Source organism: Babylonia areolata, chromosome 1 (genome assembly GCF_041734735.1).
Source record: "Babylonia areolata isolate BAREFJ2019XMU chromosome 1, ASM4173473v1, whole genome shotgun sequence".
Lineage (NCBI taxonomy): Eukaryota > Metazoa > Mollusca > Gastropoda > Neogastropoda > Buccinidae > Babylonia > Babylonia areolata.
Genome location: NC_134876.1, coordinates 71,598,315 through 71,616,717, shown reverse-complemented (window position 1 = coordinate 71,616,717; position 18,403 = coordinate 71,598,315). Strand labels below are relative to the sequence as shown.

Here is an 18,403-nt window from a genome sequence, read left to right as displayed (position 1 = left end):
GCCCGCTAAAACTTGGAAGGAATGAAGGGCGTGTGTGTCGGGAGTGGCACCTCTAAGTTGGACTGCCTCATCCCTCCTTGTACCAGGTTAGGGCATCTCTAGCCCTGTGGGTGATTGTTGTAGGCAAATGAGTTGGGTTGCCTTGTCCCTCCATGCACTAAGAGAGGGCATCCTTAGCCCTGTGGGTGGGAAGAAAGTGTGTATGGGTCCCTAAGGACCAGCCACTACTGAGATGTGAAGGAGCATACATTCAGGTGTGAATGAGGCAGTTTTGTCTGTGAGTGCAGTCGTCCTTCGAAAGCAAGGTAGGGATGAATGTATGAAAATGAATACATATATGTGCAAAGGGATTATAAACTTCCATCGACTCAAGTGACGATGTCAGGAATATGCCAGTGACATGACGGAGATCGAGTCATGAGAAATAAGCGGCTGTATAAGCAAACGTGTAGCGTGCACAGATATATACAAGTAAATGGGTAAGTGTGCATAATCCGTTATGGAAAGGAATCTGTGTATGCACCTATATATAAGAGATGTTCATACGCATATGAATAAAGTGCCAGTATGTAGACACAGAGAGATCTGGGCATTGTGAACAGAATGACACAAAAGTAAGTGTGCCTATATTGCTATGTAGGGAATCTCAATGAATAGATGTCAATGAATGGAGATAAAAATAAAATTGTACATGTTAATATGAAAGTCGTATGAACCTATCCTGTAAGCGCACACATGTGTATACTGAGGGATAAGTATACATCTTTTAATGTAAATAGAAATGTGTATAAATGTAGCAAGATATTGTATATATATATCTATATCTATCTCTCTATTTATCTATCTATCTATCTATCTATCTATCTATATATATATATACCCTTTTTTTGTATAATATTTATTATTATTTTATATATATATATATATATAAAATATATATATATATATTTTGTTGTTGTTGTTGATTTTGATAATAAATAAAAAAGAATAGAAGGGGAAATATTGTGATCTATTTCCTGTTATTGTGTATAACAAAGAGAGAATGGTAATAGGGTTGGTTGCCTGCAGAGGACTGTGTGCAAGTGTGGGGGGATGAAGAACCCAAAAGTTCAGTGGCCAATAAAAGTTCAGTGCTATGCAAAGTTGTGTAAGTCCATGAAAGGGTATCAGGACCCAATGAGAAACCGAAAAAACATCGTTGGTGGACAGCACGGGGGGCAGGAGTGACGTGCTGTGTCGGCGAAAGTAACTACAGCGTCAACCGCCTAGGTTAAGAATGCGGAGTTGCCTCCCTTGGCGCTGATAATCGGCGAAAAGGATGGTGTCTTTAGAGCACATATCCCCTGGTGCGACGTCTCCTTGCTGTAGAGGATGGAGTGTCATGCTGCGTGTGAGAGTCCGTGGTTCGATGCCACTGTAACCAACACAGGTGAAAACAGCTGAAAGGGGAATAATTATAATGTCCCTTAGTGCCGTGGGCATCCCAACCCGAATCGGTCGCCATCGGACGCGAGACGGTCGTGGCATGTGGCATGATGGCGCCGTAATCCAGTGTTATGGGTGTTGTGGACAAGGGGTTGGCAAGTCTGTCAGCTTGCCGTGGGATGTGCATCCCCCCGTAGCTGAACGGCGGTCCAACCTCGCGAATAGCTCCTGCGAGAGGACCGATGTTCAGCTGTTGTGTGTTGACGGATAAGGGGATAGACAAGATTGGCCCGAGCACTGCCGAGAGGCAGGATCGAGTTATCAAGATGCACTCCGACGTGGAAGTGCCGATATTAGTCTGGGTAACAGCAGAGTTAGGCGATGGGGCAGAAGAATCCAGCACTGTCGTTTTCTCTGCATAGGCGGATAGTAGTTTGCACAGGACAGATGTCAGACCCCTGCCGTAGTCTGCACTATTTGGGTCACAGTAAGTATGTTATTTAAACGTAATTTTAGATAGAAAATTTCATTTTAAATTAGAGTACTGATCTTGTACTTTATTCTGTGTGAGACAGGGAGCCAATGGAGATGTTGCCAAAGAGGAGTGATGTGCTCAGATGTTTTCTTTCTGAGGACTAGTCGGGCAGCAGAGTTTTGTATGCGCTGAAGGGACTGAATGGATGAAGCAGGCAAACCAGACAATAGAGTTGCAGTAGTCAAGGCGAGAGAGAATGAGAGAAACAACAAGTCTAGATGTTGCAACAGTGGGCAGATATTTCCGCGTTCAGTTGTAACTTATTTAGAGTCATCCAGTTTTGAATGTCCAGGAAGCAGTTGGATGTTTCTTGAAAGAGCGATGACAATTTTTCAGGGGTGTCACTCTTCTGGAGTTGAGTGTCATCAGCATACGAATAATGACTGACATTTTGGCGGTTGATATTTTCAGCGAAAGGAGCAGTGTACAGTGTGAAGAGCACTGGGCCAAAAACAGATCCCTGTGGGACTCCATGTTTGATAATAATGGGTTCAGACTTGAAATTATCAACAATGACAGACTGGAATTGATCAGTGAGATGAGATTTGAACCAGTTGAGAAAAGTGCTGTTGTTACCAAAAAAATTTTTTTATGTAAAATGAAGATGGGAAAGAAGGATTGAATGGTCTACTGTGTCAAAGGTGGCTGACAAGTTGAGAAGAGTGAGAAGGGAAATTTGTTCTGAGTCAGACACTAACAGTAGATCATTCAGGATGTGGAGGAGAGTAGTTTCGGTACTGTGGTCAGCATGATAGGCAGACTGAAAGGGGTGGATGAGATTGTTGAAACAAAGGTGGTTGTTGAGCTGCTTCAGGACAGCTTTTTTAAGGAGTTTGGACAGGAATGGAAGGTTAGAAACTGGTCAGTAGTTTTTCAAAATGTTTGCGTCAAGGTTGGGTATAGTCAGTCTTTTGATCAGGGCAGACAGATTGAGCATTGAACAGACAGGCATGAAAGAGATCAGAGGCAGGTGAGGAATTTAATGGTGAAGCAGGTGAGTCAGACAGACAGGCAACGGAAGAAGAGGATGGCGACTGAACAGTGGAGGACAGTGTGAAGGAAGAGAAAGGTCCGGGAGTTGAGACAGGTGTGGAAGGGGTCGAAAGCAGAGCAGAGCCAATCATGGGGGATACACTACAGATTGGAAAATCGCAGAGAGGACAATGTCACGGGAAGTGAAGGAGTGGGCTTGAACATGAATGTTGAAGTTGTCAGTTACAGTCACAGCAACAGGAGGACTGACATCGGAGACAGAAGGTTCGGTGCAGGGGACAGAGCCCTACAAACGGCAAAGTCTGCCCACTCTGGTTCCTCTCTTTGTCTTTGCTCTGCTGATGCCCAGGCTGATGATGTGCTGCATCGTGTCATCATGTAGTTGGCATTGTTTATGTCCTGACATATCTGACAGCAATGCTCAGATTTAATTTACGTTCACCATGGTGACAGTAGCAGTGCGAGAGCAGAGGAGTTGAGAATCACACAGAAAGAAGTGTGTGGTCTGTGTGTGTGTGTGTGTGTGTGTGTGTGTGTGATTATTTATTTCTTCTTTTATTCTTCTCATTGGTATTTGACTATTCCATTTTCAGGCACAAGGTGGCTGTGTTTTTCCACATTATCTTCCGAGCTGCATCCATCCTGACCTACATGCTGTGCGAGTTCTTCAGCTCTAGTTTCATCACCAATTTCATTATCATCATCCTGTTATTATGCATGGATTTTTGGACCACAAAAAATGTCACAGGTAAGCTCCTCAGTGTTGTATCATGCTGGGCAATGGACATAGAGTGAATGAAATGTGTGTGTGTGTAATTGTGTGGATTCAGTGTGGTGACTGAAAAGAAAAGATTTATTTAATTTGGACTTTAGTGTATTTACAGTACTCAAAATAGAAAGGATGGGCTTTGTTTAATTATTTATGGAACTGTCTTGTTTGGCATCAGTCTGTTTGATACTCATTCTTGTAGGACTAAGACCATAAGCAGAGCAGAAGACTGAAAAGGCAACTGCTGTCCAGCTATCTGGGTTGGAATTTGATTGTAGTAGAGAGTGTATTAACCAAGTTAATCCTCACTCAATTGGCCAAGAGGACTTCAGGACAGTTGATGTCGGGATGTTCCTCATAGGCCAACTAGCCCCCAAGGCTTCAGCACTAAAAGCCAGTGCAATCTTCCTTCGTAGTTTTAAAGTCATAGTCCTTTACAAAAGGTTTATCTGAAGATGAATTCCCACTGCAGTGAGAAACCATTGATAATTCAGCTCTTGCCTTGCTGTTGGACCAATTATTTATTTCTTTCACAGCCATAGATAGGCAGCGCACAAGCACACAGGTATTCAAGTATATGGAATATTACCTGTGGATTTTTGTGTATAATTTTCACTTTGTGTGTATGCATATGTGTGTGTGTGTGTGTGTGTGTGTGTGTGTGTGTGTGTTACATACAAGACAATGAAGTTTCCTTTTTTTTTTTTTTTTTTAAATAAGGACTATGGGGAGATAGTTGTTTTTGTTGTATGTGAGTTTGTGTGTACATGTGGTGTTTATTCAAGATTTAGATGTGTTTTGTATGTTGTAATAAAGGTAACAACAGAAGACATGTAGAGTTTTGTCCCCTTGTTTTTCCAGGAAGGTTGCTGGTGGGTCTGAGGTGGTGGAACTACGTGGACGACAAGGGGGAAAGTCACTGGGTCTACGAATCAAGGAAAGTAAGTGGGTGTGGTTCTATCGTATGTTCCATCTTCCTGGTCGTCCCTTTGGTTTAGACTGTGTCACCACCCCTGAAATCAGAGTATGGCTGCCTACATGGCAGGGTAAAAATGGTCATACACGTAAAAGCCCACTTGTGTACATACAAGTGAACGTGGGAGTTGCAGCCCACGAATGAAGAAGAAGAAGAAACAGTGTCACAATACATTACAGTTTAAGGTAAACAGAATGGCAAGTGTCACGCTCTATAAGAGAGCGGACTAGAAACCCCCACCCAGCCCAGCACTAACACCCAGACAACACAAACACAGACTACAACAATCCGGGGTTCACATACATTTGTTTAATCACACACCTAGCTTGCCCACAAACAATAACCACAACCCCAGCTGCAACAACACTTAAATAACAATGGATAAATATAACACACACACACACAAAAAAAAAACAAACCCACACACAAAAAAAACAGAGCTTTAAGATAAGGAAACAAGCACAACGTTAATGCTGTCATGACGACGACGACGAACAGTAAGTGACGACGACGAAGAACAGCGACGACGAACACGAAGAATGGCGACGACGAACACGAAGAATGGCGACGACGAACACGAAGAACAGTGACGACGAACACGAAGAACGGCGACGACGAACACGAAGAACGGCGACGAACACGAAGAACGGCGACGACGAACACGAAGAACGGCGACGACGAACACGAAGAACAGTGACGACAAAGACGAACAGTAAGTTACGACGACGTAGAACAGTGACGACAGATGCGAAGAACAGCGACGACGAACACGAACAGTGACGCCGAAGACGAAGAGCAGTGACGACGAAGACGAAGAGCAGAACACCCAGACAGCTGAGCGCCAGGCCAGAGAACGCTGGCGACGGAAGCCAGCGGCAGGCGGCAGCAGCCGACGGAAGCCTGGACCAAGGAAGTCAAAGGCAGGCAGAGGGGTTCCCGGGGAGACAGTGGAGGGTCAGTGGAAGAGTAGGGAAGTCCGTGGATAAACACGAAAGTGGGAATGCTGAAACCACTGTATATAGCCTATTATCCACTGGTAGGATTCACTTTTGGACAACCCCAATTAAACAACCTAAATGTACCCAGCCCAGAATTCGTAAAGAAAACAAATCTTACAAAATTTCAGTTTAACCCCTCCCTGATCAACACATGGGCTACAGAATAGATCAATTTTACTCAGCTGCGCTATTTCGGAAGTTTAAAAGGCTGACAACAACCACACCCAAGAGCAAGGATAACGGAAAAGGATAAGGGGGGTAGTTTGGAATATTCTTGCTTATGTATCATATATAATACAGTGACACACATACGCACACATTAATAGAACGAATAACTGAAGGGGTTCACAAGGAAGACTTAAATCTAGATTTTACGGTTGAACCCTTTAATACACGTAACAAATATTTTATCACATTCTTATAAAATTTATGTCTAAAAATGCATATGCATCCTACAAATGCACATAAAAGAGCAAAGTATTATATTTACTCAGATATTCGCTCCCTCCTATCTCTCTCTCTCTCTCATTCACGGACATGAACACAAGACAGACAGACAGAACACAGGTTAGGACTGTCTTTACAGTCTCCTCTTACCTTCCAGAAGAGGTACCACTACCCCAAAGCTGGAAGTTCACACAGAGCACACAGAGACCATGACCACTCGGAGGAAACTGATCCCCACTACAAGCGTCAAAATGGGCAAACAGCCCTGAAGAGAGCCAAAGACTGGCACGGCTGCCTCCTCTGACAGTCGCGGGCGAAAAGCCCAGAATCTTGTCATTTGTTGACAAGGAAGAGGCTGATCTCAGTTCAGTGACAGCCTGAACTGAGACTGAGACAGACTGAAAATCTCGTGCAAGCAGCCCAACCCACACTGCTCTCTAGCTAGAATGGGGTGGGTGAACGAGGGGGTTTAGTACTCACATCTGATTTTGTCATGAGATGTGACAGCAAGAAAATTTTATGCAGAGCACTGTCCTGATACTTGTGTACATCTTAAGTATGTGACAGATTCTCCTCAGCAAGAAATCTGAAACTGATTATATATGATTTTTGTCATGGTCTTCCTTTATTACCAGTTACAACTTTAGCTTTTAACTTATGTACAAACACATTCATCAATGTATATTATATTTTGTTTCAATGTAAATACAGCAAGGAGCAGTTTTTGTGATGCATGGAACAATGTCATTAAAAAAAATTGTTAAGTATTCTGAGCTTAGTTTAGAACCTCAGTTGGAGAAAACTTGATTGTTGATCTGTTTTAACCCTTTAAACTGTTTAACCAGAGACATATATCACTTCTGATTGTTAAAATCTTTTTCATGACATTCTTGAAGGTCATTATGCAGAAGTTAAACTGCACCAGTCTTCTTTTTAATTTCATTTCTTTTTTGTTGATTTTTTGTTTTGGAACAGATGTGTTTTTATGGCTTTTCGATTATGAACAAGTTGAATTGGACACAAAATGAATGTTGCTGTTACATAGTTCAGTTTTACAACCAGTTACCTTCCGTTCTTTAGGTCAGGTTGTCCTGTACTGGGTTTTTTTTTCCATTCGTGTTGCGCTTTTTATGTATGTTACAGTGGCAGAAGTTGAAATTTCTGTGACAAACATTACTTTTATCTGTATGTGTCCATGATTTACCCTCCCCCCTCCCATCCCTCCTTTACAAAGGTTCTGTTCTTTTGAATTTTATATGCAACAGAAAAGCTCAGTCAGTTTCACATGGGACTGCTGAAATTGATGAAACAAGACATACATAATGCATGATTAAATATGCACGGAACATAATCAGGCATACACCATGGTAATTAATCAAAAATGTAATTGAAAAATCAGAAGTTATACAAGATGATTTTTTTCAATGTCTACCGACTCATTCATAGTATAGACCTCCCACAGATACCCACCTTCATTTCACCTGCACTTGATCCTTAACCCTTGAATATCCTGTATTTCTGTATGGCACAAAGACATGCTTTCACCTTTTTGACAGATCTAGTCAATTGTAGTTTGTGCTGAATGAACTGGAGTATTTCCTGTACATTTGCTTTCTTAATGTGTAGCAGTTTCACATTTGCATGTCTGGGTGGATTTGCTAAAACAGATTTATTTCTACCTCATTACATTAACATAAAAAAGAATCCATTTACTAACTGTAAATGTGGCATCCATTTCTTGTCAAAACCTGTACAGTTTGTTTCAGTTTGTGTTTCATTGTGGTATTGAGAATCATAGTTCCTGCAGTGAACACATGATTTGATACTTGATCATTCTTCATTCACATCCTTGATGAGAGTAATGTTTTCTTTTCTTGCTGATACATATTATAACTGTGAAACACATTTTCAGAGTTGCATTTTGATTCTTTTTAATTGATAAATTGTTTTCCCTTGTTTGACCCCACACTCACTCTCCAAAGAAATTTTTTTTTTTAATGCTTACCGGTCTGAGTGCTTTGTATTATCGCCAGGCTTATCCCTCGCAAAAAAACAACAACTAACAAACAACAACAAAAAATTCATTGGTGCTCACAACTCTGTGGCAGGGAGCTCCTGTTGTAAATTATACATAGACATACATGCATTAAATACACCGTAAACGAGCGTGTGCACACAAACATGCAGAACAACACACACACACACACATCTTGCATGTTTGACTTTGTGGTGTTGCAGGGCACACCAGGAAGTAGAAGGATATCTGCTGCAGAGTCACGAATATTCTGGCTGTCCATGGTGGTATCACAAGTGTTGTGGGTGTTCTTCTCCATCGCTTCCCTCTTCCGCCTCAACTTCAAGTGGTTTGTGAGTGCTCTTACGTCACTTTGATTGAGTGTTTACTTGTTAGTTTGTTTAGGTGTAATCTCAATTTCATCATGTGGTTCTGTTGTTGTTGTTTTTTCTTGTTGTGTTCAGGTTATGTCATCAAGTGTTTGTTATACTTGTGGAAATCAGTGTCTTGTTTTAGTTTTGTTTATTTACATTGATGTCTGTGTAAATATACTCACAGCTTGGATACAAATCTGTGCTCTAACTAGTGTTAGTATGTTTGCATGTATTATTTAAGAGAGTAATCTGCTCTTGCATGAGAACGAATTTGATGCTGAATAGAGACCATATGATTGCATAGAATATTTTATGACAGATCAGGAAGAGTGCTATCCCCCCCCCCCCCCACCACACACACACACACACACACACACACACACACACACACACACACACACACACACACACACACTCTTTAGAGTGCACTCTTAAAAATAACTTTGACATATTCAGCAAAGGCAGTTTTTATTTTCTATTAGCAGTTCAAAATTTTAGTTTAATATTGGATTAATGATGTTATTGGTTAGGGAAATATGAATGTTGTTGTGGTTGGTTAAATTGCAATGATCATAATTGCTTCTGTTACTGATAATAAAATCAATGAATTATAAAAGTGTGACCGTTGTACTTGTAGTTATGGTTGATGAAATTGAAGTGATCATGTGTGTTTTTCTTATTGTTAATATATTTTTTTTGCCAATGTCTCCATTTTCAGATGGTTGTGATTGTGGGGTTTCTGATGAATGGAGCCAACTTGTATGGCTATGTCAGATGTAAATATGGAACCAGGGAGAAATTCACTTCAGTGGCCAGAAGTATGATCAGCACACAGTTTATCAAATCAGTAAGTGGTTTTAATGTTTGATAGCAGTAAATACATATGATGTGTGGATGCAAATTGTGCCCCCTAGCTTTATAGTACTGAATTAGTTGTTGGAAAAAAGTAAAGTTTTATAATAAACATAATGAATGTTTGCAGAAAGAGATGCTCAGTTTTTTTCTGGGAACAATACATACTTGGCTTGATTGTGATTATTTACAGTGCTCAAAGAGAAGCTGAGCACACTTTGGTACTTTTTGAAAAGAAAGCTTTTGTTTAATTACACATAGCTTTTGTTTTCTTCCTGCGTTCATGGGTTGCAGTTTCCAAATTCACTTGTCTATCAGAGAGTGGGTGTTTATGTTTGTGAGTTTCTACCTCACCATGAAGACAGCCATACTCTGTTTTCAGGGGTATGCATGCTGGTTACGTTCATGATTCTGTAACTCACAACTGACATGGATTACAGGATCACTAATGTTCTGATTATCAGTCATACAGACTGGACAGTTTCTGATTACATATCATATATATCATCGAAGAGTTGTGCATCTGTCTACAAGATTGTATTCCAAAATGTCTGTGTGCATCGTCCCACAGTTGATTTTGACAGACCGGTTTGATATGAAATTATCCTTTTATTGAGGTATAATTTATATATTACACAGCGTGAAAAGCTGTTTTGTTCACATAGTTATTTCTTTTGTGGAATAAGCTTGAGGATTTTGATGTGTGTAGAGTTCTCTTTGAAGCCTGCACCTAGGTATTGCAATGTTTGGTGAGATATTGTAATGAAGCACAACATTGCAATGTTTGGTGAAAGATTGTAATATATGAATTTGTTGGAATGCAGTGATGCCTTTTTGAGAAATTGCAAATGAAACGGAAAACTGAATGAAGCACAACATTTGATGAAAAATTGCAGTGAAGCACAAGATTGAAATGTTTGGTGACATATTGTAATGAAGCACGATATTTCAGTGCTTAGTGAAAGATTGTAATGAAGCACAAATGATGTTTTCTTGTTTGTGTCTTTCAGATGTTTACAGGCGGTTCAGCAACAGCCAGCAACACTGCCGAAAAAACAGAAACACAGCCACCAACACAGCCATGAAGCACAGATTATTTAATTGTCTGCTGACGTTAGTTCGAGAACTGTTTGGGGATGGACGGGTTGACTAGGTCCAGTGTAGATCTGCATATTGTTCTCTTGTTGAGACCAGAAGTGTTCCAGGAATGTGTGAGGTGTGAACATGCACATCTGTACATTGTGTGTGTGTGTGTGTGTGTGTTTGGTATTTTGTATTTAGTCCTAAGAGGATTGGATATCCAAGTTATGAAATTTACCAGTGTCCTTCTTTCATTATTTACTTATTTGATTTTTAGAAGTTAGATGTTTGTGTGTGTGTGTGTGTGTGTGTGTGTGTGTGTGTGTGTGTTGGATGGATGGGTTTGTGTTATTTTGTGTTATTTATGTGCTTCTGACAAGAGCTGACAGCCAATGCATTTTGGATGTTTTGTATTTATTCTGAAATTTATTTAATTCATGTTAACCCACCAGACACACCCACATGCACACAGTCCCTCATGCACTCACACAAACACATGTGAGTAATGTCCACGTGCCAACCATATTCATGCCCATGAACACACAAGCATACACTTGCACAAACACACATCCATGCATGTGTGAACAATTGCACAGATAATTTCTGGTGAAAGAAAGAAGAAAACCAGTTGCCATGTTTTATGTACACACATGCATATACCTATATCTTTCTTAGAAACATGGAAAGCCGACTCGCTGGCTTCAAGCATTCATTCTTGCCTGAGCAGACACATGCATACACATGTGCTCAGCACTTACACAAGACTGCACCAAATGTTTAAATCATTTCAAAATTAGTTTATGGCCGTTAATGTCATCAGAAGAAAGGAATATTTATCCCAGTTCTGCCAAAAACGGAAAAGAAACTAATGGTTGTGCAAAGTCTGTCTTGGTTATTCCCACCGTTTCAATCTCTCATCACTCTTCCACCAGGTCTGAATTAGGAGTGAAAATGAAAAATGTACTTTTGAAGTAAATGGCATGATTTGGGGAGGAAAAATAATGAAGTCTTTTGAAAGGGGAATAAATATTATTCACTGATTCACTCCAAAGGGTGACAAGCTTCTCTGCAGGTCCTTGCAGAGAAGGTGCAATGTTGACAGCAACCAAAGCAAGCAGTTGCAATATTAGGTTGGAGGGGCTCATCAGGTTTGTTGTCCATGGCTGCAATAAGCAGCGATAAACAGTTCTCAGAGCTGGAGATTGGAGGCGGTTTTATTTTCATACTTGGGTATCTTTATTTGTTTTCCAATTAGCCACATAGTTTTCTGTGTTCTTTTGTGTTCCTGTTTGGGACGCATTAAATAGTTTTGTTGTTTCTCTTTGTTATCATGCATAAATTTGGTTGCAGATGGGAACATAATTTATTATTAACCTCTTGTACACAGACAAGCATACATTCACACATATGTTTTTAAAAAAATCAGATTAACACACACATGCATACACACACACACACACTCTCTCTCTCTCTCTCTCTCTCTCTCTTGCTCACTCTCTCTCAATCTCTCTCTCTCTTTCACTCACATATACCCACACACACACACACTCACATCATCGACTTTAAAACACAAACACATTCTCATTTCACATATGTGCACTGACACCCCCATACACATGCTGTCTGCATATGCACATGCACACACACATTGAGGGTAACTGACTACTCTTGACCATAAAACATGCAAACTTAGAATTGTAAAATACTATGCCAGTAAGTGAAAGGCTAAGAATACAAAGCTAAAATTGTAATTGTTTTTACTACTGGTCAGCATTGATACATGTTGGCCTGTTTAGCATTGCAAATTTAGCTTGAAATATTCCAGAACATGACAATATATTTTGGCTGGTTTTGAAACTATTTTTGTTTCTGATTTGATAGTGTGAGATACCACTTGTCTTGTTGAATGTCAACCATGCACTGGGGGAGGAAGCACATGGTAGCAGGGTGCACTGTCTTGGCTACAGATCAAGTTCTGTTTCAGAAGGCAAAGAAGTCTGTTAGGGGCACAATGAGAGAGGCAAAATTGCCATTTTTGTCAGGGCTTGGACCCTCGTATCTTGTTTCCTGAATGGGCTTCTGTGCTTTGTTGTTTGCTCTGATTTCTCACTCTTTTTTTGTTTTGCTTTTGTTTTGATAATGTCATTACTTTTATTCTATGCTGATTCACCAATTCATTACTGATTTTAATCACGGATTTCAGATACTTTTGTTTTATATCAGTCCCATCAAAAGAAAGGTTATGTGTTTCTTTTTTGATTTGTGAATAATTGATCAACACAAGTGATGGTTTTCCTGATAGGGGAAGAAAATTGTTTTGCAAAATGTTGGTTCCTAAATATTTCTAAGTTAACGGATTTTGTATTTTAATTGTCCCAGATGCTGATGTTTCTGCTAGTCCTCAGTTTTGTGCAGATTGTACATATTTGTGGTGATAATATTGATTTGTATTTCAGCCCTTTTTGTCTTGAAATGTTTTGATGAGAAAATCTTAATACAAGTATGATAAAATATTTAACATTTGAATATGTGCAGTGTCCATGAATTTTTTGTTCTAAACTCTTGCACATGTTATACAGATTTCTGATTGCTGCCACTGTTATAAAATAAAATTTAGACATATGTTAGAATGAAATATGAAATACAGTTAACAGCCAAAAGAGATTCAGTAATGTGCCTTCTGAATTTTTGATTTGACATTTGGTCTGGAAATAACTATATTCTGCACATGAAAAGCTGTATGTGTGTGAGAGTGTGTGTGTGTGTGTGTGTGTGTGTGTGTGTGTGTGTGTGTGTGTGTGTGTGTGTGAGAGAGAGAGAGAGAGATGTATAAAGAGTTTGTTTTTGAATTAGGTTTTGTTTACATTTGAAACAAACTTAAACATAAATTTTATATGCAAATGAGTGCTATGTTGTTTCTTATCAGAAAAAAGAAAGAGGAAAATGTTTCCTAACTCAGTCCAGTGCAAGAGAAGAAAGACACAAACCAGTCTCCTGCAGTGTTGGTTGCAGTCACTTTCCATGGCTGTAGGCTTCATCTCAGCCAGTTCAGTCAGTGTCCAAGGAGGACTTGTCAAGCTAGCGATGTGGTCACCAACTGCAGAGAAGGTCTCCATCACATGGAAGACAAACTGACAGTCTTTTTACCTTTCCTGGGGCATAGGACATCAACAAGAGACTTCCACAGTCCCCTGTCCTTTGTCTTTGCCTCTGTCGGGCTCCATGTAAGGCTGTCTTCTGTCTGGAGGTCTTCGCCAAATGTTTCTTGGTCAGCCTCTCTTTGTCTTCCCTTGGAGGTTCCAAGTCAGGGTCTTTCTGATGATACTTGACGCTGGTTTTCTCAGCATGTGCCTGATCTGCACCTACATTCTTTCAGGCAAGATGCAGTGCCCAAAGACAGGGAAAGAGCCTCCCATGTATCACAGAAATACTACCTGTAACTGCTTGAGGACCAAATGGAGAGGTGGAAAGACTTTTGAAGAAAAAAGGGCATAGTGAAACATTGTTGTGAAAAATAGTAATGAACTTTAGAATAGGCTGGGTATTTTGTTTTCCAAAGATGAAGTTTCCATGTCATGACTGAGATGCAGTCAAAATGTGTGAAAGAAAGACCATCATCATCCACTGGGGCCCTTTACATTTTGTTTTCTCCTCTTTTGTTTGGGTCAGGTTTTCTTCCAATCAGAATTTCCAAGTCACATTTTCATTTTTACGCCTTGATTTGAATTATCTGGATAGACTTCTGGGTGAAGATGATAGCTGTTGCTTTACTGCACCTTAATCTGTTGGAGATTGGCTTATTGGATTGTAAAGGCAGAAATGAAAGAAAGAAAGTAATGCTGTTCTTGACTTCACTGAGAGTTGAAGGATTCTTTTATCAGGTTCATGAGGTGTTGTTAAAAGTCTGGCCAAAGCCATGTTTCTCAGGGTGGTGTTTATTTGGTGCTGTTCATTGTTCAGGATTCAGCATTACTTACCTTGCCACTTGATCCTACAGAGGCTTGTGAAAAGAATCATATTGCATGATAAAGTCCAAGTTTTTACTTATGAATAGGCACACACAGATTACTGAAGTGATTGCAGATTTGCCAGGATATCTTGTGTTCTAAACAAACTGACCATCAGACTATTTGTCACTGTACTTGCAACATGAATAACATTTATCTGGCACTCAAAAGTATTTTTCAATAAGTGATAGACACGCCAGGCTTACATGTAACCATTCCTCAAAGAAAATAACTCCAGTAAGTGTTTGCAGTAGGTGATAACCTGTTTTAAGCAGACAAATGTCTTGATGGAAGTGGAATTTATGGAGGAAAATATCTCCAAAGGAAAATATATCCACTGCTCAGGTTGGAAGTTTTACTGTGATGAATAGATGCCTGACAGCAGGTTGTAAAGGCTGAGTAGCAAAGCTGAATAGATTTTATCCATTTCCTGTGAACTGCTACATTGACAGGATGGTGATGTTTATACATTTACTGGTCATGTATGTCTCCAGCAAGACATTCCACAGTATTTACTTCATTTATTTTACTGGTGCAATATTTGCTGGCATTTGTTGTTTATTTGGTTTGTTTTTCGGCTGTTCCTGTCTCATTTGGTTTCCCTTTAATTACTGTGAATAAGAGAGAAAGAGAGAGCTCATGTATGGATGTGAAACAATATTTACAGCGATAAAGAGTACTTTGTGTTGATATGATATGTTGATCATTTGCCCTTTTCTGAAGCAATGCCTGACACATAGTTTTGATACTGTTTAGGAAAGCAGATAATACACATTGCTGAAAAAACCCACAACACCTTTTTTCATGTTACCTCAATTGTTTTGTTTACATCTACTGCAGATAAAGAGAGGGTGAAGAGGAATCATTTAAAAGATTCTGGAGTCTTTTACTACCAAGAAAAGATTTGCTCATGAAATAAGAATGATAAACCACACAAGTTTGTTTTTTTTTCTGCTGCTTTGTTAAACAGTTCTTCCTGGATCCCGAGAGCTGAGACAAAAATCCATACGCTGATGGTTGTGTTTATTCCAACATTCCTGTTCCCCCTTTCTTTTCAATTCTTGTTCATAAGTTCTTTTTAAAGCTGTGATCTGACAACTTTCCTGATAGTCATTATGACTCACACATGATTTGTTAGTGTTTTGCAATATTGGCTAAGTCCTAGTCTTATTCATAATGGTGTGTGTTGGTGCATGTGTACATAACTTACCTATAGTGCAAATGATTTTCTTTTCATGCTTAAAGATGAATGTAATTCAGATCTAGTGGGTCAAGGAAAATGACGGGAATTAAATGTTTTGGATGTGTACATACATTTGGTAGTCATGTTGAATTTAAAGTGCATTATGTTGTTTCATTATCTTCATTTGCCTTATGTTGTTTTTTTTGTTTGTTTGTTTGTTTGGTTGTTGTTGTTTTTTCAGTGGCTTTTCATCTTGTAAATAGCTTGTCAGAAGGAAAATTTATTTTCATGCGCTTTCCTCATGCAGGCGGCTGCAAAGATGCTGTCCTGCTTGGTTTAGAAAATATTGCGAAGATACCAATTTTTGAGTCAGAGAAACTGTATGTTTTGGAACTGGGATTGAATACTACCGTTGAAAAATGCTGAATTATTTTACCTTAATTCATGGACAGCCATTCACAATATCTCCCATGTCCAAACACACGATGATATGTGACATAGACCGCGAGCTGGATTTGTCAAGAGAGACGCAGACACAAAGAGATTGACAGTGACAAGCTATATAATGTTTGTAGAAGTGTTTGCAGGGTTGGATGATTAAACTGTATAAAGCTGTCACTAATGCATATGTGACTGTTTGAGTGTGTGTGTGTGTGTGTGTTTGTGTGTGTGTTTGTTAGCTGAACAGTCACAGGTTGTAAATTGTTGTGATAGACTTGTTCTCAGAAGCTGTCAGAACTTTGAACAAATATGAGTACTTGATTGATTAATCATGGCTACCATACTTTGAAGAAATCAGAAATGAAAATTAAGACTTTCAGAAAAGCGAAACAAATCATTGTTAAGTGTTTAAAAATGTTCTTGCAAAAAAATCTTTGAAAGCATTATTAAAGTGGTTTTTTTTTTCAGTTATACAAGTTCAGAATAAAAAAATTAAGTATTTCAGGTAATGGTTTTTCTTTCTATCTCTCAATCGAAGGAAAACTTACATCTTGTCGTTCAACCGAATCTGTGCTTAAATTCATAGAATCTAATAATAATTTTGTATAAATTTAAGAGTGTGTTCTATTCTTTTTTCAGTGTATGTACAAAGGGCACTGATTCACCATTGCCCATTTGAACGTGCCTTTTCAAACATGGGTTTATATGGTGTTTATCAAAAGGGGCAAAATTGCATTTTTGTCTTTTCATGTGTAAGTTGAGTTTGGAAGTGTTAAATTGTTTGTAAATTGTTTCTTTTGCTATGGAAGAAAACTGCAGTGCAATGGCTTTGGCTTTATTGATAAGTTATAAAATGGTACTTGATATTTATAAGAGGAATATATACAGACATAGAATGTTTGGGTTAAAGTTACAAAGATGATTTTTACTGCTTGTTATTTATATTGTATTTTGATAAAAGTGGAAAATATTAATAAGGGAGATATGACTGGTTGGCATAATTATGTATTCAGCTCTGCTCACATCTATTTTTCATTTTAGGTTTGAAAAATCGGGCCCAATTTTGCATTTGTCGATGATGAGAATTTTCTTTTAAAACTGTATAATTCCATTTGTTTTGCATCGATTTTGCTCCTTATGTAAGATATGATTTTATGACTTAGGTTTGCATTAGTTTTTTGACAATTTATTTTCTGTTCTGACAGTATGCTTTTTTGAATTTACAGCTAATATACTGAGGTGATCAAATATAATAAATGGTAATATTTTCTTGTGTTGCAGTGTGTCACTAACACAGTGTGTGTATGTGTGTGTGTGTGTGTGTGTGTGTGTGTGTGTGTCTGTGTGTGCAAGCATGTCACACAGAGTCTTGGTTGTTGTTTATTTTATTTCATTCCTTTTTTTTGTTTTTTGTTTTGGATATTTTTCATTCTGCAGCAGAATGTCAAGCAAACTTGTCTCTGTTGTGCAAAATTCAGACATTTCATAAATGTCATTTTGCACTATTCCCGTTCTGTTACCTAAACATTTACCCAGATAAACCACCATCTACTACACTTATCTTTGACTGTGTGAACAACTGCATAGCTTTCACTAAAACTTTTACAAAACAATCAGTGTGTGAACAACTGCATAGTTCTCACCAAAACCTTAACAAAGCAATGAGCATGATTATGTTAGTTCTTACAATCTTGATTGTTTGACACACAAAATCAGAGACATTCTAGTTGGCACATATTTGTTACTCATCATGCAATATTATTTTGCAGTCTTTAAAAAAAAAAATGTTTAATCCTCACCAAAGAACCATCATTTCATGAACTCCAGTTCTGGAGGTTAACTCAGTAACATGTGGCTAACATGGGGAAGCATTTCACAGTCAGATTAAGAGTCTGCATCATCATCTTTATCTCATATCATGGCAGTTTCCCTCTGTCCATAGAAATATCCTCTGTCTCTTTCTGTCTCAGCCCCCCCCCCCCCCCCTCCCACTCTTTCTCATAGTTATTACCCTTTTCACACAGCTACACATTTCTTCTCTCTCATACTTTTTTCCCCCAAAAGCCTAAGCGTGTTAGTTTATGCTGCTGGTCAGGCTTCTGCTTAGCAGATGTGGTGCAGTGTACATGAATTTGTCCGAAGGCTATGACGCCTCCTTGAGTAACTGAACTGAACTAAACTCATACTCTGTCATTTGTTATTTACATGGATGCACAAGTTATCTCACACACTCTGTACATCAGTCTGTTTATCTGTAATTGTGTGTGTATGATGGGGGTGTGGTTTGATTGAATAGCTCAGATGTAAGA

At 39.0% G+C, this 18,403-nt stretch overlaps 1 protein-coding gene across 1 annotated transcript in view; it reads left to right on the top strand.

Annotated features, from left to right (window-relative positions):
* Nucleotides 1-17,363, top strand: part of LOC143286924 (Golgi apparatus membrane protein TVP23 homolog B-like) — a 22,789-nt gene extending 5,426 nt beyond the window's left edge. The window contains exons 3-7 of the mRNA XM_076594882.1: nt 3,547-3,701; nt 4,584-4,663; nt 8,382-8,510; nt 9,250-9,378; nt 10,394-17,363. Coding sequence (XP_076450997.1) covers nt 3,547-3,701; nt 4,584-4,663; nt 8,382-8,510; nt 9,250-9,378; nt 10,394-10,468 — 568 coding nt within the window. The 3' untranslated portion in view covers nt 10,469-17,363. The remainder of the gene's footprint in view (nt 1-3,546; nt 3,702-4,583; nt 4,664-8,381; nt 8,511-9,249; nt 9,379-10,393) is intronic.
* Nucleotides 17,364-18,403: the final 1,040 nt, after the last annotated feature.